At 36.6% G+C, this 21,267-nt stretch overlaps 1 protein-coding gene across 1 annotated transcript in view; it reads right to left on the bottom strand.

Moving 5' to 3' along the window:
* znf804a (zinc finger protein 804A) overlaps positions 1 to 21,267 on the bottom strand; it is a 90,875-nt gene that overhangs the window by 8,346 nt on the left and 61,262 nt on the right. The window contains exon 2 of the mRNA XM_067443572.1: positions 1,789 to 1,932. Coding sequence (XP_067299673.1) covers positions 1,789 to 1,932 — 144 coding nt within the window. The remainder of the gene's footprint in view (positions 1 to 1,788; positions 1,933 to 21,267) is intronic.

Below are 21,267 nucleotides of genomic sequence, written 5' to 3'. Positions count from 1 at the left end.
CTATCTATCTATCTATCTATCTATCTATCTATCTATCTATCTATCTATCTATCTATCTGTCTGTCTGTCTGTCTGTCTGTCTGTCTGTCTGTCTGTCTGTCTATCTATCTATCTATCTATCTATCTATCTATCTATCTATCTATCTATCTAGCATCTGTCTGTCTGTATGTCTGTCTGTCTGTCTGTCTTTCTGTCTGTCTTTCCGTCCGTCCGTCCGTCCGTCCGTCCGTCCGTCCGTCCGTCCGTCCGTCCGTCCGTCCGTCCGTCCGTCCGTCCGTCCGTCCGTCCGTCCGTCCGTCCGTCCGTCCGTCTATCTATCTATCTATCTATCTATCTATCTATCTATCTATCTATCTATCTATCTATCTATCTATCTATCTATCTATCTATCTATCTATCTATCATCTATCTGTCTATCTATCTATCTGTCTGTCTGTCTGTCTGTCTGTCTATCTATCTATCTAGCGTCTGTCTGTCTTTCTGTCTGTCTGTCTGTCTGTCTTTCTGTCTGTCTTTCCGTCCGTCCGTCCGTCCGTCCATCTACCTACCTATCTAACTTTTTGAAAGTTATTTGTAAATTAGCTTCTAAAAAGCTTTTTGTCAATTACCTTCTGAATGTAAAGAATTAAAATGAAACTGAATATCCAGTGGATCTGCATGGATACGGATGACACTTTTGAGATATTCCCAAAAGTTTACGCATGTTGGCTTTATGGCTTAAAGGGTTAGTTTACCCAAAAATGGTAATTATTTCATTAATTACTCACCCTCCTGTTGTTGGACACTCGTAAGACCTTCGTTCATCTTCGGAACACAAATGAAGATATTTTTGTTGAAAGCTGATGGCTGAGAAAGGCTTCAGAAAGGCCTCCATTGACATTCAGTACATTTCCACTCACAAGACCCATAAAGGCACTAAACACATCGATATAAAGTCCATCTCACTACAGTGGCTGTACAATAATTTGATGAAGCAACGAGAATAGGTTTTGTGCACAAAAAAAAAAAAAATCTAAATAATGACTTTATCCACCAAGTTATTGTCTTCTGTGTAGGTCTGCCGATCACTGGGGTAGAATTCCGGGTCATCTGAACAGCGAAGCAGCGTCATATTCTCGCGCATGCGTCGAGTTCACGTCAAAAACTTGGTGGATAAAGTCGTTATTTTGATTTTTGTGCGCACAAAAAATATTTTCGTGCATTGTAAAATTATTGTACAGCCACTGTAGTGAGACGGACTTTATATCGATGTGTTTAGTGCCTTTATGGGTCTTGTGAGTGAATGTTCTGAATGCCAATGGAGGCCTTTCTGAAGCCTTTCTCAGCCATCAGCTTTCAACAAAAATATCTTCATTTGTGTTCCAAAGATGAAAGAAGGTGTTACGGGTGCCCAACGACATTAGGGTGAGTAATTAATTAAATAATTTTCATTTTTGGGTGGACTAACCCTTTAATACATTTGCAGTGCTTGAGAACGGGTCACTTGTTTATGCAGCATGCTGCGAAAGAGGTTTAACATTGCTCTGAGAAAAACAACTAAAAAGAAACAAACACAAAAAAGCATTAGGACTTCCAATTGTCCTGGCTGCTTTTGATCTATGGCCTCCTAAATTAAAACTCTATAAGACCACTACCACTCTGCTGACTCTTTGAAGTCGAATCGAAGGAGAAGCCATTTGTCTGGTGCTGTACACATGTGCTACAAAATCCATTTGTTGTCATCTTCTAAAACACTCTATTATTGCTATGCATTGCAAGTCTCAAGGGGGAGACAACGGGCCCATTACCTGCTTGTGAGCGTGGTCATACGAGTTGATGTGGTTGTCAAACTCTTGATGCTTGTAATACTGTTTGTCACACAGCTGACAGTAGAAGTTGGCCTTGAGGTCCTCCAGGGCTTTGGCCAAGGTTTTCCCCTTCTCAGCATAATCCTGGAGCAAAAGTAAACATCATAATCCATCAGGATAATTGCTTTCAACTTCTTTAAAAGCATTTTATGAAATCACATAATTTAGAGTGACACTTAATGTAATGTCCTTCATCAGGACCTTGACTTGAGATATTGTAGAAGTTGAAAATGTTTTTGCCTTTCTTATGACTCAACAACATATAATTATATAAAGAATAATAATAATAATACAAAATATTGATGAGGGAAACCATAATGCAAGACAGCAACTGAAGTGTCCTTTCCAGCTATTTTTAGATTGTATACATATAGTCATGTGAGTGAATATGTTTTCTATTAATATAGTGAGATTTTCTTCCCTCAAGAAACTCTATTTGCTAGATATGGTCAAATAAACTCACAGATATACACAGAGATATTAGTAGACAAATTTGTATATACACAGTACACATGTTGCTGTCATATTGATATCAATATATATATATATATTCATAATTTTAGAGGGTGAATATTTGTGGTGCTCTTCTTTGAAAATGATGCTCATAAAAAAGAACTCAGCTCCCATGATGCCATCCTCATTTTCTTCCTCTTCTTTAATACTCTTTATTAAATATTGATTTACAACATATTTTAGATGGGAATACTTTCACCAGGGGCAGATTGTATTTCAAATTTAATTTATTTAACGCTCTGGGTGTATGGAAACTTGCAGATAAAAAAAGAAAAGAATATTATATATATATATATATATATATATATATATATATATATATATATATATATATATATATATATATATATATATATATATATATATATATATATATATATATATATATATATATATATATATATATATATATATATATATATAAAGGTCTCTAATCCAAATGACCACAGGGAAGAGGAAAAGCACTTCCATTTTAATTGGAATCAGTTTACCATAAAAAACTTAGCGTAGAGTCAAATGTGAGCCTGTCATTTCTGTGAAAAACAGCATGCAGAGGAGGACTAGTAAATCAGCCAAGGATGATTAAGTCAACTATCAAACTTGTCAACCAGAATGAGATGGCCAATAAATGATAAACGATTGGCATCATCAGTCAAAGCCGACAAACGTATGTCTGGTGTTATTACTGAAATGATCGTGAGCTTTTCACTGCTGCATCAAACCCATTAGACTGAGAAACAGGGAACCCCGGCCCATTCAAATGATCTGATGCCTTGTGAAAATAGTCTGTCTCTCACTCATCTTAGGTGAGAATATGTTACTGCTAAATACACGTCTGTGATATGTAAAAATAATAACATCCCTCTCTCTCACTCCCACTGTGAGACAGCATTACAAAAATTGCGGTGTAATTGTATTTAATAAGTGGCTAGCTTACAGGTAATGAAAACTGAATGGCTTGATTATCTGTGTGTGCTATGGAAAGTGACCCTTATTTTATTTAGCTCAATAGCACTGAAAGGTTAGAACAAAAAAGTTTTCTATATGTATCAGGAAATGGTTACTTATTCAGGGAAAGTCCTTCTGTGAGCACCTGGACTGATGTGAAGCACACTCTTGCTTTGTAGACTTATTAGCAACACCCATGATCTCAAGATAATAGTGAAGTCAAGGGATTTTTTACATGAAAAAAAAATCCAAGTTGGCTTTAGCAATTTGTTTTTCAACTCAGAAATGTTTGGGAGCTAAAGTAAACAACTCATATGTGGAAAAGATAGATTAAAAAAAAAACCACACAAACACAAGTGATGTGGTGTGAAGCTGTGAACTCATTTACACAGCAGAGAGATCTAATCTCTGCATGGGGGGAAGCAGCCACTTAACAACAACTTTGTGTCAAGCTGAGAAATCCCCCATACCTCTCTGTTCCTTTCAATATTTCAAAATAAAATGAGGTTGTTCTCAAGGGCATGTGACCATAGGCAAAATCTAAGGTTAGGCTAATAAAAAATAACTTTAAAAACACACACATTATCATAAAAAAAAAAAAAGGCAAAGTGAACTTAGAACAAGACGCATAATTAAATTACCACATATAATGCATCTCAACTGTTTATAGGAACATGATTCTTGAAATTTATCTGAGTTTTTCCTGGCAGACTGTAAAACAGGTGAAAAAAGCCTATATAATTGCATTGAATGAGGGGTCAGAAACACGTCTAGGGAATAGAGTGCAACAGTGCCCGTCCGCGCATCAGGTCATTCATTTTGCCCATAGGGATTTTAAAATAGCATTTGTTAAAGAGTTATAAGCAATGAGGCAATCAGTTATGAGGTGACTCACAACACCACAAACTTTAATTTGAAGCAACAACAAAAAAGTTTTTGAAAGTCGGACAAAAAGAAAAAGATTTTGTACTTAAAGGGTTAATTCACACAAAAATGAAATTGATGTCATTAATGACTCACCCTAATGTTGTTCCACACCCGATCCATGATTCGAATCGATATATGATCGTTTCAATGATTCACAACCGTTTGAATCATTATTTGAGGATTGAACACAAACAAGGAAGAGAAGACAATGCTGAATAAAGTCACAGTTTTTGTTATTTTTGGACCAAAATGTATTTCCGATGCTTCAAAAGATTCTAATTAACCAACTGATGTCACATATGGACTACTTTGATTATGTTTTTATTCCCTTTCTGGACATAGACAGTAAAGTGTGCATTCACTTGCATATACGCTCTCGGACAAAATATAAAATATCTTAAACTGTGTTCTGAAGATGAACGGAGGTCTTACGGGTGTGGAACGACATTAGGGTGAGTCATTAATGACATCAGTTTCATTTTTGTGTGAACTAACCCTTTAAGTACACAATCTTGTACTTTTTCTTTTTGTCCGACTTTTTTGTTGTTGCTTCAAATTAAAGTTTGTAGTGTTGTGATTCACCTCATATCTGATTGTCTCATTGCTTATAACTCTTTAACAAATGCTATTTTAAAATCTCTATGGGCAAAATGAATGATGTTTTACTTCCGAAACCCAACTTTTTTACTTTTTACTTTGGGGTAGAAGAATAAACTGGCAACCACATAGCAACACCCAAACCAACCACCTAGCAACCGCATTGTAACACACCTAACTAACAACAAATAAAAATAAGTGGGTAAATTAGATAATTTTTTGTGACTGGACTAATATCAGCATACTATATTAAAACACCAGATGCTTGCATTATGGAGTTTGCTTTTGTGAGCACAGTTCAGTCTCACTGCACCAGTCCTTTGGTTGGTTTTCTGTAGGCCAAGCACAAAAATCAACAATCAATCTACATTTTCCAGCACATTTAACACTGTTGGCTGCTATTGTGATTCCTGTAAGTGATTGCATGTGCATTATGCAGACTATGTGCATTATAAAGTCAGCGTAAACTATTTTTTGTGGTACATTTGCAACCTCCTTGCACTGAAGTGAAACTCCATCCGCACCTCAGATGTTCAGGTGCAATGGATGTGTTCTAAAGAATGTCCTCCTTATGGGCTAGAGCTTATCTCTTATACATTTTCTCAAGACTAATCTAATGCAGGAATAATGAATGCAGACCACATTTAGAAACATTTTGCAAACTAAACATCTGTCTTTTGTTGAATATTTGTAGCAGCAGACTTCAATCTGGCATTCTATTAAAACATCAAAAGACAAGGGTATTTACATACAGTGGATTACTGCCTGACTTAAAACAAATCCTACGATGGGTTGACACACAGGGGGTGTTCATATAAATAGCACACTTCTGAAGCATCACAATGCATCTCCAAAATATAAAGCGCTACTTAACATGGCTTCTCTTTTGTACTGAACATCAAGCACGAGAACACGAATCGTTGAAGATCAAGTGGCTCTTTACGCATTTATGGGACTGCCTAACAAGGTCAATCACAAGGGTGGGAACCACAGAGCCACCTCCCATCAGAAATTTATTGAAACATAAAGACAAAATATGATTGACATGAGGGTACATGAGTGGTGATCAGAGAGACTGTGATTGCTCTTTTTATAGCACACCTGGGTTATGAGTGATGTCTTTTATGTGGCTCTGAAAAGGGGCAATTTCTGAGCGGAGGGTTGAGAGCGTTTTTTGAGAAAACGAAGATGGTCCTTCACAAAATATCATAAAGTGATTCATGAATTAAACAGTAAAATAAACCCTGTCTCGAATGAAATTAATTAAAAACAACCTGTTGATTAATTAATGCACATTTCCTGAAGCCTTAGAACAATATCTAGCCGAGAAAATCAAAAAGGCAATTTCATCAGGGATCATTTCATTTTTACAGATTCCCGCATAATTTATGAGGAAATAGAAAATATTAACTTTGCACATTGCTTACGGGCAAATCTATTGTCAATCTCATGCATATTTTCAGCCAGTTCTAGTGAAAACTCTTCAGCCTTTTACATTAACCAGCAATGATGGCAACACTTTCTGAAAATGTCATGAGCACAGCAACATATGATTGCCCATTTAAAATACATACCAAACTACTCCGTATTCAGCCTCACTGATGAATTATGAGCTACACGGGAGGTCACTAAAATATAATAATATACTTATAATAATACTACTATTCTACTATAATAGTATTTCAAATTAATCAAAATTAATTATGTATATAACTAATAGTACACTCTCAGAAAAAAAGGTACAGTGCTGTCACTGGGGCGGTACCCTAAGGTACAAAAGTGAAAAGGTACATCCTTGTACCTTACTCACCCCTAAATGGTACATATTATTACCTTAAAAGGTACATATGAGTACTTTAAGAGTGCAAATTAGTACCTTAAAGGAACATAGCAGAACCTTAAAGGTACATATTAGTACCTTTTCGATTTTGTACCTTAGGGTACTGCCCCAGTGACAGAAATGTACCTTTTTTTCTGACAGCGTATTATATCAATAATATGATACACAATATAAATTATAATATCAAAAGTACACCAACAAAGTACTGTAACTAGAGTCAGTCAAATAATGTTAATATTCTAATCATTTTAAAACTAAATTAAGATTCTTGGGTGCAAGAAACCTTGACTAACATAAGTGTGGGGATAATTCTAATAGGATACGATTGGAAAATGATTGCATATGGCCCTTTCTACTTTTACATTGTTCATCTAATTACATTGTTCTGTGTGTTTAAACAGTGTCAGTAATCTCAATAGCCTGATTCAGTTCTTAATTAAGCATCACATTTTCTCATCTTTCACGTCTTTTAAAATTAAAATTATAATTAAAATATACACTGTGTACACTAGTTCCACTTCAATACAGCAAACAGAAAAAACCCCACAACTGACTCTGATGGCTGGCGGAACCGTAGTGTAAATGTATTTTGACATGATCCGCTTGTTTACGCCCACTCAAGTTGTTTTTTTAGAGGAGTAATTTTACTCTTCCTCGAGCAGATCGAGATGTGATGGAACATTGGCTGTACTGTTCTCAATACACACTCCTAATAGCATACCACTCGCTACAGCTCCTACAGTTTATAGACGAGACAATGGTTCAAGCCACACTTCACGGAAATGCAAGGTGAAGCCATTTTCAGAAACTGCACTCTGAGTTTGAAGCAGCGTAATAAACCCAACAGGCTCCAGCCTTAATAATGATGCAGTGACTGCGGGAGAGCGAGATCTCTCTGAGCAGACGCTTACATCTCGCCTGTTGTGATTAATTGTATCCCTTCTGGTGGGATTCCTGTTGGCTGTTGTTCCTAAATTGCTGACACACACAGAATCTATCTCCATTATTGACTGAAGAGTCTCCTCTAGAGGGCATGATGGGAGCTCTTGCATTTGTCTTCAGCTCTCTCTTGCTGTAATGTGCTCTTCCAGCGACCACCTGATTACGACGTGTAATTGTATGTGGATTAAGAAAAAGTGTTGTGGGTGTCTAGGGAGCTACACATTTGATAAGATTTGTGATAACGCAATTTTCGACCAGCAACAACACAATGACACACTGCTCCTAGGACAATGTAACTGCACTAGAAACTGCACAAGAAATCTATGTGGAATGCGAACACCAGTGTATGATTAAAGGGTACATAACATACACAGTTTCCACAGTTTCTCATGTTAATTTTGTGTACCTTAGAGTACTTGCATCCTTCAAATCTCTGAAGAGTCTTTAGTTTTATCATCTTTATTAAAGGCAGATATGCTGTACCTAGACTAGGTAAACCCAGCCTGATCTGCCGGTGATTGGATTTCGCTCTGCAACTCAGTCTGGAAACCTGTACATTCATTTCTACTGCTTCTGTTACACTTTGGCAGGAACCAATCACAATCTGGCTTATCCACATGGCGCGCTATTGGTGGGTTTAACACGACGACGGATAGAGAAGTGATGTGTCGTTGCCCGTTGATCACGACTCTTGTGGTCTTATTGGTTGAAGGACTTATCAACTGCATACAGAGTTATATGAATTATGCTCGTTATCACAACTTTTGTGGCCTGATTGGTTAAAGGACTATACAATTGCCTTCAGAGTAATTTGAATAATGCTTGTTTATCACGCCTCTTGTGCAGTAGAAAATACAGAGCAGACTCCCCAGACCAATGTTCAGTCTTAAATTGAGCTTGGTCTGGTGATAGCCAGACAAACTCGTGGAGGTGTGTAGTAAGTGGGGCTAAAGAGTCACAAGCACACACACCTATGACACACACACAATACATTATGGCATTATCCCTGGATAACTTTGGACTCACTATATGTTCGTGTAGTTTACATTATATCGCAAAACAAAACAGACATTTGATGCAGTTTCACTGGCCGCCTGCGGTTTCGACTCGTGACAGGGAACAAACAAACACTTGCAGAACTCTGTTGCTGCTCCGGGTAAAACTGCATCCACTGTTTCCTTAACACTGGGTTATTATGGGAAGGTCAACGAGGTTATCTTACCCTCACAACCAAAAACACACTTCTGTAGTGACATTGTTGATTTTGTGATCTAAAAAAACAAAAAAACAGGGTTGCCAACGACTTCTGTAACCTGAACTAAGCTTGTTGATAGGCACTCTCTGGCTCTTGCTCTGGTTGATGTGCGTACACGCTCATTTGGGAGAAATGCCCATACAAGGAATTTTGGCCTTTATGATGTCATTGAGGGCCATACTCGGAAAACAAGGAAAATACACAACAACAACAAAAAAAACCACTTGTATTTGGCATACAGAATTGGCACAGAAATACGTCATCATGTTTTTTTTTTTTTTTTTTTTTTGGCCATGTTTAGCATAATAATTCACCTCTTTTAACAGTGTACATAAGTCATGTTAATAATATTATTCCCAGGTTTGGTAATAGTGTACTAAATACAGTTATGCCAATAAAGCTATTTAATTTGAAGAGAATCGATATATGCTTTGGATAATTTTGGTGTACATCTGTGTACATTTATTTAAGAAGCTAGAAATTTAGATGTGCCATTGAATTGCATTTCATTTTAAATTGATGGTAAGGCAAGTGACTGTTTCCCCAGGCTTAAGTAAATCACAAGAGATTCACTCTTGAACTTTGTATATTGTAACTTGACTAACTTGGAATGCATTTATTCTATTAAGGGTGAAGAGGGTACATCAGCTTCATTTACCACAGGGTTTCAAAACAGCCTTCAGCTGTGTTTTGTCATGTGAAACACTTCATATCTGAGAGAGGCATTACCATTACCTCTGAATAAATATTGCCGTGGGGATATACAGTATCACACACTGTATATAGCAGTGCGCATGGCACTGAATACCATTCATATTCATTAGCTGCAAGTTCAGTATGAAATGCATAAACAAACATAGGGTTCTATCACTGTTGTATATATGTTTCTTCACATTTTTATTATAAAAATGTATACTTGGGTTTAGAATTATATGAATATGAACTATAGCAAAAATATTAAATAAAATGGTCTTGACAGCAAAATGCCTGTCATAAAGAAGTAAAAGACTAAAACATGTTTGTCTTGGTACTGTAACTCAAAATAATATTATTAACTCTAATTTTTAAAGCATATTGATAATATTGTCAGAGCAATCACCATCCTAAATCAATTTAGGATTTAAATAAATTCCTAAATTAGTATTTTTGCTGATGGTTTTTCAGTAAAAAATCCTTAAAACAAGTTAAATTAGTTAAGTTAAAAGCAATTGCCCAAGCTATATTATGGTTTTCAGAGAATATACTTAATTATGCTTGGGTGGGTTTATACAAATATTAATATTAGAATTAATAATTAATATTAATGATATAATATTAACTATAACTTTTCCCTTAAGAAATACCACCGTAAAAAAAATGTTTTTATGACTTTTATCACAACTTTTTATATTTTGTCAAATCAACTTAAATAATTAATGTGGTTCAGATAACATAATATTTTGTGTTTCTATTTATTAAACCAATCACATTCATTGTATTAACTCTAATTTCAATGAACTCAAATTTTTCAAAAGGCAACCAGATAACTGAATTTTTTAAGTTCAAACAATAAATAATAGACCAACAATTATTATTGCTTATCAATAGTTAGTAAGGTAGTTTAGGTATTGAGGATTAAGGGATGTAGAATATGGTTGTGCAGAATAAAGCATTATATATGTGCATTATAATTAGATTTAATAAATACTACTAACAATTAGACCCTAAACTAAAATGATGTCAAAACTCTTTATTTCACATTACATTATGTGTACATTATAGTCATAGTCCATATAGTCCACAGCCCTGCATGTTAGTTCCTTATTCATGCACCTCTTAAAAAAAAACTAAAACAAAAAAAACATGTATTTGCTTGGTTTTGCACCAATTTCCAAACACATTGCAAGCATTTTTTTGATGTTGTTGTTGCTTCTAGTAGTTGTAGAGAGTGGGTTGTAATTGGAGGCTGTGTAGACTGTAGACACAAAGCCTGGAGAGAAAAGAATCCCTAAAGACCCGACTAAACGATAAGTTGACTGGGACAAGGCCGATTTAGGTGCTAGATGAGAAATTCAGCCTTATATTCTCGGTTTATACATAAGGGATCTGTAAGCGTCTCATGTGAGGTTTTGTACAAAAGTGATCTGCATTACAATTTGGCCTCTATAAGCACTAGCCTCCCGGCCGGCACTGGGAGAGGATGTAGTTGAATTAAGACAAGAGAGAAGTGGGAGATCACACACACGCACACACACTTACACGCAGGACTGAGTTAAAAGCTGGTTTCCATTCGCTTTGTGCCTGTGGATTTGGGGCAGGGAGTAAAAAAAAAAAAAAAAAAAAGATTTATCTTGTAAAGACTACGATCAAATGCCCTTGACTCGCAGCTGCAATTCCTGAAGGAAAGTTGCACAGTACCCACTGACAAGGTAAAAAGTAAGAAAGAGACAAAAAAGGAGGAGAAAGGGTGTGGGACTACGCTGACAAGCAGTCAGGGGAGATGTGCCTCCATTTGACAGCTGCTAATTTTCCTAAGGTTGCCCTCCTATTGTGAGGGAGGGAGAGATGTGATAATTATCATCTGCAATCAACTGAGGTTATGAAGGGAACAGCGTATGTTTTTCTTTGGCTTTTCATAGACACGACACGGGAGCTTGGATAAATCACAGGGAGCATGCAGCAATTAGAGGGACGTTTTTCTGCTTGATGAAGCTGAGCTTGATAAGCCTTTCCCAAATGTCTCAAAAAAAATAATGCAGCTGTAGTCAGGTGCTGTGGAAGTTGTATCTGAGGAAAAAACACTGAGCGCTAAAGCAGCCAGTCAAAAATAGAGAAACATGCTCAAAGACACTCAAAGATTCAAATCACATGATTCTCTTTCATAGCTAATATTCGGTTTGTATTGATTGACTTATTATTGTGCACTAATTATTGATCTACGGTGCACCTAGGAAATCAAAGTCATCTCATGCATGTATATTCATTTCATGAATGCATATTCATCTTAAGCATACATATTCATAAATAATTAAATGCCGGTATTGTCATTAATATTGCTCCACACTGAAGCTGAAATGCAATATGGAACCGAAAAAGAATTTCCATTTTCCATAAAACCATATGTTCGTATGCAGAACAAAAAGGAAATTACATAGGCAGCACGCTCCAAAAATCAACATGAGTAGTTCTTGCACAATCACATTGAGGTAAGCAAATAAGTCACAAAAACATGTGCATAGTGAGTTTGTAGCACATTTTCATTCAGTGGCATGCTTGTAAATACTGCAATAGAATGTGAGCTGGAACAAACACGATTAAAAGTAACCCACAGACGACAGTGATGAGGAAAGATGACTAATTTGCTAATTCTCTCATTGGCATGATGGTGTGCTGGGAGTGTGAAGTGCAGGACTTACAGGTCTGAATGTTTCTGCAGCTCGCAAGCTTCAAGCTTGTAAACAAGGCCATTACTGGTGCTCATCTCATTTTAAGTGTTTTTCTTACTAGGTTTGAATCCCATACATTTTCTGTTGAGATGTCACAAATAAACCATTTTCTCATCATTGGAGGTTTATAATATCTGGAGAAACTTTCCATTCATCTCAGTTGGACAAGAGCTTTGGAGTTTTGCATTGGGAACTCCCAGCCCTCATCTGTATTAAACATTAAACATGGGCAAGGAGAAATGTATTGCGTAACAATACGATCAGATATTAAGTGACAAACACCTCAAGTTCAAGGAAAACCATAAAAGCATGCACACATACAAAGAGAATTGTCCTGATTGGCTGTTTTGGGATCTGTTATCACGACACGCCCTATTTTCAGATTTAATACCAATATTAACCTATATTAATAAATGCTGTAGACATATTGTTAGTTGTTATTTCATGTTAACTGATCTATTTAATTGATGAACCCTTCAGAACTGATATTTTTTTCTACTGAGCAAAACAATTTTCACCTATTTGAAATTTGCTCTTCCTCAATGTAAGATTTTTGCATAAAAATTTTTAGTGCTGTCAAATTGATTAATCATGATTAATCATATATATATATATATCTAAATATATATATATATATATATATATATATATATATATATATATTTATATATATATATATATATATTTATATATATATATATATATATATATATATATATATATATATATATATATATATATATATATATATATATATATATATATATATATCCTCATATTTTAACCATAATTATGACCTATAATTTGTGAACTGTTGAATAGTGAGCAATGCAAGTATGTAAACAAAAGGTACGATGATATGAAGTCTCAAATAAAAATAAAATGGTTTAATTCTTTTCTTTTTTTTGGTTGCAGTGTATATGTGTGTATATGTCTTTGTGTAGTTTTGAATGTGTTTAGGTGTTCTTGCCGGTTGTTGTGATTATCATATGATTGTGTGCATTAGCGCATCAAGGCATCAATGTGTGGAGGGTGTGTGATTGTTTGTGTGTTGCTCATTCATTCATCTCACATCCACTGTGGCTGTTTCTCACCAAAACAAAAATGAAAAACGGATTGACAGTTCATGGTCACTTTGAAGACGTAAATGAAATAATACTAATACTACTACTAATAATAATAATATGTGAAGCTTGAAGCTCAATCGGATTAAGTTAGGGGTCATGAACCAATCAGTGACCAGGCATTACCAAAGTCCCCTCAAGACAAGTAATTTCACTCTGTTCGCCAAGCTTATGATTACATTTCATATTTGAAATCACCAATGAAACCTGACATCAACTGTCTCATAAATTGTATTTCTAAATGCCTGAAAATGGGAAGAAAAAAAAAATTATAATAATAATAATCAGCCTGGACAAAGCTAATGTGTGCACACTGCCCGTTTTTATAGCACCCAGAGCTTCTAATGGCAGCTGCAGTGATGCGGTGACTTTAGTAAGCAACAATCGGCTCTTTCGTTTTGAAGGCCATATTAGGCATTGCACTTTCTGCCATTCATAAGTATTCAGAGTGCACTTTATATAAAGCTTTTGGCATTACTCGTTCTAAAAACATAAAATTGAATTGGTAAAAAAAAAAAAAAAAAAAAAAAAAACACTCTATGAAAGAGTTCCCTTAACTTCTTTAAAGAAAAACTTTTGAACGGTAGTGTATGTTCCTTTTAAGTATTTATTTATTTAGATGGCCATCGATGGACAAAGACATTTTTGCGCACCTTTTAGCAACAGGAGCTAACACAGCCGTGCTAACCATCTAGACCCTGACCTCTTGTCACATCAGGTGAAGAACAACATCTAAGCTATAATATGACTTCAATAAGCTTTTCTATAATCAGAGCTATGTGATGCCTTTCCTGTGAGCTTTGAGTCTACTCACTCCATCACGGTCAATCACGACTGAGCGCATGAAGCTGTGCTGGCCCTACCTTTCATCCCTCAAATCACGCTACGTTGTTGAGTGTAACATATGTGCATGAGCCACACTAAAGCGCAACGTGACGGGGTTTAATCTAAGTTTGGGCTCCAGTCCGCAGTCGCTCTGTTATAAATGAGTAGCCTCAGTTTGATAGCTGCTAGCGCTGCCTATGCATCAGCGTTCTGCTTCAAATGAGCAGCATCTTCGAAGTCTCATCTCCACCACCTCAATCGATAATAATAAGAGAGACTCTGCCGAAATGAGACAGGCTGTAATTAATCCTTCCAATCGCGCCAGCCGGCCCCTGCCAGCCACTTCTGTCTTAATAATGTCGAAAGGCCTCATGACCCAGCCACTGAAACAACCATTTAATCACAGCATGACACAGAGAAACGGGCCAGGAGACACATACGCCACACATATCACATAAAGGCTAAGGGGAAAACACAAAGGTCTGAAGGGTGTTCAGAAAATGCTTTCAGTCTGTTAACTCCACAAGCAAGACTGAGCTTCTTGTCCTTTTAAGTCAGAAAATCAAGCTATTCAGACTGAACTAGGGTTGGGTACCGAAACCCGGTGTAATATAGCACCGGTACCTATACAACCGGTATGTACCGGACCGAATCCGAACGCAGATTTTGGTTCCTCATTTCGGTGCCATCAAGCTTTCTTCTTCTTCGGTGCCGTCTTTCGCGCTCTGGCCAGAGACACACTCAGCGCTTGTCACATATCACAACGATTCAGTGTTTTCAACCACATTATGTTTATTTTAGGTTTCAGACATTTAAATGCACATAAGTAGCAGCAAAAACAAGAGGCAATAACAATGGAAGAGGCAATAACAATCCTTTCTGACCAAGGGCGCCGTAAAGGGGTGGAAGGTTAGGACGATTCTAAGGGCCCAGACTGATTTAGGGCCCAGAAGAGCAGACCCCCTATTTCTTTTCTTATTTATTTTCTCTTTTTTATACATACATTAAATGTGCTTGGGCCCCTCATGCAGTAAATGTGTATTTTGTCCGTTTTGACCATAGATTTTATATTTAAAAAACTAATTTCAAAATGTCAGTCACAACCTTCTCCCCCCTCCCTCACAATGGTTCATTCCACCTGCGCGGACCGCGCTAGCGTGAGCTCTTGGTTATTGCACTTGCTATGATGAAGCGCAGACAGTCACACACGCAGGTATGTCACATCAAATGTCGGGGCATCAAAAACGGAAAGAAGGAAAGAGAAGACAGAGAACGCCGAAGTCTACAGTATGTCACACAGTTTTTCAAAAAGAAAGGCAGCTTGCCCTATTCCTCTAACGTTATTCCAAAACTTTCAGAGTTAGCCTACTTATTTTTGTTGCTACATGACCTGCTTTTATCTAGCTAAAATAATTACTGAATTATAATTTACATCCAACAATACATCTCTGATGTGCTGTCTCCGGGTTATCATGTCTCATAGACACAGATTCAGTGGCTGCTGCACACCCTTCTCCCACGCCCCCCGTCCCCGTCTCAAATGAACAAGGTGAGCCTGAGCGCGAAACAAAAAGTAATCTACACGCTTCAAAAATTACAAAATCAGTTTGCCATGTTCTGTCACGTGACAGTGCTGCTGCTACGATCAATGCTGTCTTACTTGATGTTCTTAAAGCAGCACTAGGTAACTTTTCAACCTTCATAATATATTTTCAAGACTCTTGTGATGATAAATCGACTTACAATAGGTTGAATGAGTAATACCAAGACACACCTGGCATTACTCCTGGTGTGTCTTGATTTTGAGCCCTTTTGCCCTAGCTAGTTTTATTCCTTGACTGATTTAATTATGAGTTAGTTCTAGCTGATGTTTCCTGATTGAGCAGGTGGACCCAGCTAAAGCTTGTTCATGTAAAATATATGTCAATATGTGTACAATATGTTCTGTTGTGCTTGCAATTGCAATTGAGATAATTAATGTTCTCCCTTTTATGTAAACAAGTACATCTTTCTATATTTGTTTCTTGTTTTTGTAGGCTTTGTACTCATCTTTAGACATTTTAACTATGCAATGTGCTAAATATCTTTTTTAAAGTATACAGGGCATGTTTATTGGGTTAAATTTTATCTGTAAAAATTGTAGGGGGCCCAGAAATTTTGTTTTCCATAGGGCCCAGAATTTCTGGCGGCACCCCTGTTTCTGACACTTATAATTGTGACTGTTTTATTCATATCAGACACATATAAGTTAATATATAGTTTACTCTATTCTTCTCTCCCTTACTTTCATGTATTTCGTGAGACGAGGATGAATTTACAAGATAAATCCGACAGATCCGACTCTCTGAGGCGCAAACTAACATGGCGGCGCCCATCACGCGTTATAGATCAACTAACATGATCATTATAACAAAACACATTCACTTACACAATTTTTTTTTTTTTTTTTTTTTTTTTTTTAAATCAGATAGTTCATGACATAGACAAGTTATTGTTATTGTTGATGTGAATATTCTGAACTAAAAAAAATAGATACAGCTGAGCTCTGAGCTGTCATACAGCGCTTTTGCGGCTGCTGTGTCATGTGAGAAGCACGATGTGTTGCCATAGAAACTAGGCGATGCGTTCTAAGTCAGAGAATATGGTCATATTAATGCAAAATAATGCTGAACTAAAGCTGGTTGAACTAAAGACTACTTAGCTGTTATTAGTGCTGTAAAATCACTAGTATAAGTGCTGTTATTTAGTGTTAAATTAGGCATATTGTAGTTGGGTTAGGTGGCTTTAGCCTTTACTATAAATTTAAGTGAATTGTATTTTGTATCTATTTATATATTTAAGTATACTTCAAAATTATAATAAATTGTTTAATTTAAAAAATAAAAAATAAAGTAATTATTTAAAGGGGTGATGAATTGAGAAATCAACTTTCCCTTGAGCTTTTGATATATAACAGGTCATGGTAATACACAAATATCCTGTAATTTTCAGAGCTGAAAACTTCCTTGTTAGTCAAAGAAAAGCATTTATATACACCAGACCCAGAAAACAATATTTGACTTTATTCTTATGTCATAGCGCTACGAAACACCACCTCTACAGCACATCTAATCCAGTAGCCTCGCTCACCGACTCATGGAACTGATCGGCTCGTGCTAGCTAGCCAACAACAATAAACATGTCAAGGAAGATAGCAAGATATTGCGCTATTCCTGGTTGTGGAAGAACACAGTCGCTGCATAAGCTTCCTTCTGGTCCTAATATTAGAAATGTGTGGTTGAACTTTATTTTTAATGAAGTTCCAGCTCATGTGGGGAAGACATGTTCACTTCAGTTCACTGCGGGATCGTTTGAAAACAAATCTCTGGTCGATGCTGGATTTGGATCCGACAGGATTTGTGCAATATACTTATGTGAGTAAAACGTGTTTTTATATGTAGTATTGCATTGTTATAGATCATTTTGCTTATGTGTATGTGTCTAACAGAAACATACCTTTCACATGCTGGACTCCAACACGTATGGGCCAGGGCTCGCAAAGCCCGGCAGGCCGATCAATCTCAGTCGCGGGTGGATGAGAAATAAATAATTGTGTTTGTTTGATAAAGACATTTACGAGACCTGTGACTGAGAAAATCATTCCGGTTGCCGCTTCTCCCTCAATCTCTCCTCTCCCTCATGTGAACTGACAGGGGAGCTTAAGCTCATTAAATATGCAAATACTTAAATATTTAGGCATTTACTTCCAAGTCTCTAGTGCAGCACACCCATCAAAACCCAGCGTTTTGGAGAGAGCCTCAAAAGCAGTCTAAAAAAATAGCCTATAACTTGTTGGTTATGATGTTTTTGAATGTAAAAACCACACAAACATCATTAGTTAACCTCAGACAACAGTATATAAAAAAGCCAGTTCATGACATCTTTATTGTCATCCACCGTCGTTTTGTGGATCTTTTTTTAAAAAAGTATCGGTTCAGGCATCGTTTAGGCACCAGTACCATTTTAAAAGTACCGGTTTGGAACCAGAATCGAAAAAAAACTAAACGATACCCAACCCTAGACTGAACGTTCCTGGGGTGTAGGATTGAGTGACTTCCCAGCCTACAATCAAACGTTCAAGTAATAATGTCAGACAGTAGAAAGCATCTTTCTCCATCGATGGCCATTCATAAGCATTTTCTTAACTTATTTTTCGGTAGCAACATTTCAATGAAAAACATTTTATTTCAGCACAGCAGATGTTTACCACAAAGTGCTCTAAAAAGCGTTAAATGGATTTTGGAAAAATATTTAAAAAAAAATCCCTGTCTGTTTCTTTTCATGTCAAATCTCAGGACGGCAAAGGGTTTGAGACCATGTTATTTTAGTGCCATCTGCCAATCATGGCATTTATGACACCGTTTGAATGGATCTGAGTAACCTAGCAACAAAACTAAGCGCTCATGAGCAAAAATCGCAGTTTTCAAAATCACATATACGACCGTTCAAAGGGAAAAGCTATTTTAAATCGTAAAAATATTTCACAGTATTACTGCTTCTGACCTCTTTGAGCTGAAAAGTCTAACTGAACCCAAACTTTTGAATGGTAGTGTACCACACTGTGGGTCCTGTGCTGGCCAAGCAAGAGATGAAGAGGAATGCTAACAGCTAGCTTTCTCCAGATATATCTTCCCTGAAGCATGGAGAATACCGTTTGATTTTGAAGCGCTGGTCAAATCGAATGTACCGACAACACACAAAAACAACAGGCACAAATAAACTTCAAAGCACAAAAAAGAATGTCTTGGCTTTGATGACATGATATGTGATTACCATTTGAATATCCTGAGGCCCAATTTCTGCCCCTCCCACCCCCGAAGAACTGGAGCAGAGACCAAAAAGAACAAAAAATGAGGGGGGAAAAATGTAAAATAATTCTAATGACCTACTTCTGCTCTCTTTCCCCAGAGCTCTCTTACAGGGATCTGTATGCAGGATTATAATAACAGGGCTCTAGGTACAGAAGAGTGCAGGACTGAGGAGGAATACGCAAAACAACTTCAAGATCAGTGGGCCGAGATCAATGGGAGCTGATATTTCTGTTGTCATCATTATCTCGGCATCATTTAATATCTGAAGAGGGTTTGCATACATTCACACAGACAGCGTTTAATTTCTAAACTATGAAGACCCGGAACAAGGATTGGTGACGAGTTCTACAGGGTTTGTTGATAATGAATCATGTTGTGTTATGACACTTGCTTGTAAATAATATGCACACAAAAAAAAGGGTAAAAGAAAGTTAGGGAAGTTTCATTTAGGACTTTCATTAGGGTAAAGCAGTGTAAATAACTAATTCTACTGGCAAATATGATTTGGTATAATCCACCACTAGTTGTTCCCTAAATTTTTTTTTACTGCACTACATCCGCAAAGTGCATTAAAGTCAGATTATATCATGGTAATTTGCTAGCATTGACAACTTTAAGCGGTTATTGAAGTGTGGAGCTCAATATTTGACTGGAAGGGTATTGACAGGTTTTTTTTGTCAGTTAGATCTAGCATTCTGCCCGTATTGAATCAGACAGAGAGGTAGCGTTTTGCGTAAGATTGCATTTATTTGAATTAATTAATTATAGTATTTGTTATTATCGAGAGAGAGAGAGAGAGAGAGAGAGAGAGAGAGAGAGAGAGAGAGAGAGAGAGAGAGAGAGAGAGAGAGAGAGAGAGAGAGAGAGAGAGAGAGACATCTATCTCTGTTCAGCGTCTCTTTCTATTAACAATGAAGCTAACAGAGGAATAGCGATGTTACCCCTTTGTAGTTGAGAAATATAATGTAGCGATTGATTGGTGAAGCTGTTTTATACTAAAAGTCAGACGGCAGTGTTTCTGTACTCCTGTTTCTGTGTGTGAGTAGCGTGATCTCTGCTCTCTGTGTGTGAGTGACTTATGTGTGTGCGCTTCAGTGAAAACAGCATGTTCATATAGAACTGTTATTCAACTGACTTGGAACTACCTGTGTATTAAACCGTTGCACACCTTCCAGCCATTAGTCTGAGCCTGTAGTCTGAGTATTCAGACATATCATGTTATGAGATGAAATTAACATCATTTTGTTGGTGGTCTGTGCAAATAAAATGTGCAAGCATATGTTAAAAACATGAAACATGATGCACATGATGATATATATATATATATATATATATATATATATATATATATATATATATATATATATATATATATATATATATATATATATATATATATATATATATATATATATACAGTGTTCGAACTATATCGTGGCCTTTGGGGGAGCCCACTTTTCGTGTGTGTGTGGGGGGGGGGTGCGCGTGGAAGAGAGGACGTGTATATTCCTTCACACACTGGTGAACGGGTCAATCTATTGCTTAATGCATTGCGGAGACTCTTAATATACAATTTACAATCATTAAAGAACATCTTTGATTTTAATGAAGGAAGAAAAAACAAGAATTGATAGGTCAAAAAGCCCACAAATAGTCTATAAACAAAGCATCCGGCTGTCTTTGAGTTCACATGAACGGTTGAAGTTACTCGTCATACAGAAGAATACCATAATTCCTCCATTTAATTAACGTTAGTCTTATTAGGACATCGATAGTCGCGCAGACCTATATCAACCCAGTCACAACACATAATTGGGAATAACATGCCTTATCACAGAATTGACCACAGAGGCCTGGGGTCAGCTTCCTTTGCTGTTCTTCCAGAAATCCAAGATCAAGAAGTGGATATTCGTTTTAGTTTTTTCTACGAATCTTTGCGTTGACATGTACTAAACATGAGTGGAATTTGCACTGCAGCGCCACCACACCTTGATGGTCATGACAAGAACAGCATGTATAGTTATCTTTATGGAAGTGAATTAGATTTAAATTGCCGTCATGCATGAATTAATTATATATTTTTAGCAATTTTACATATAATAATCCACGATGATCACATTACAGAAAACTGAAATTGCACCTCAAAATAACACTGTGTCAATATTTTTGAGAC

Source organism: Pseudorasbora parva, chromosome 5, assembly GCF_024679245.1.
Source record: "Pseudorasbora parva isolate DD20220531a chromosome 5, ASM2467924v1, whole genome shotgun sequence".
Classification (NCBI taxonomy): domain Eukaryota; kingdom Metazoa; phylum Chordata; class Actinopteri; order Cypriniformes; family Gobionidae; genus Pseudorasbora; species Pseudorasbora parva.
This window is presented reverse-complemented; position numbering and strand designations above follow the sequence as displayed.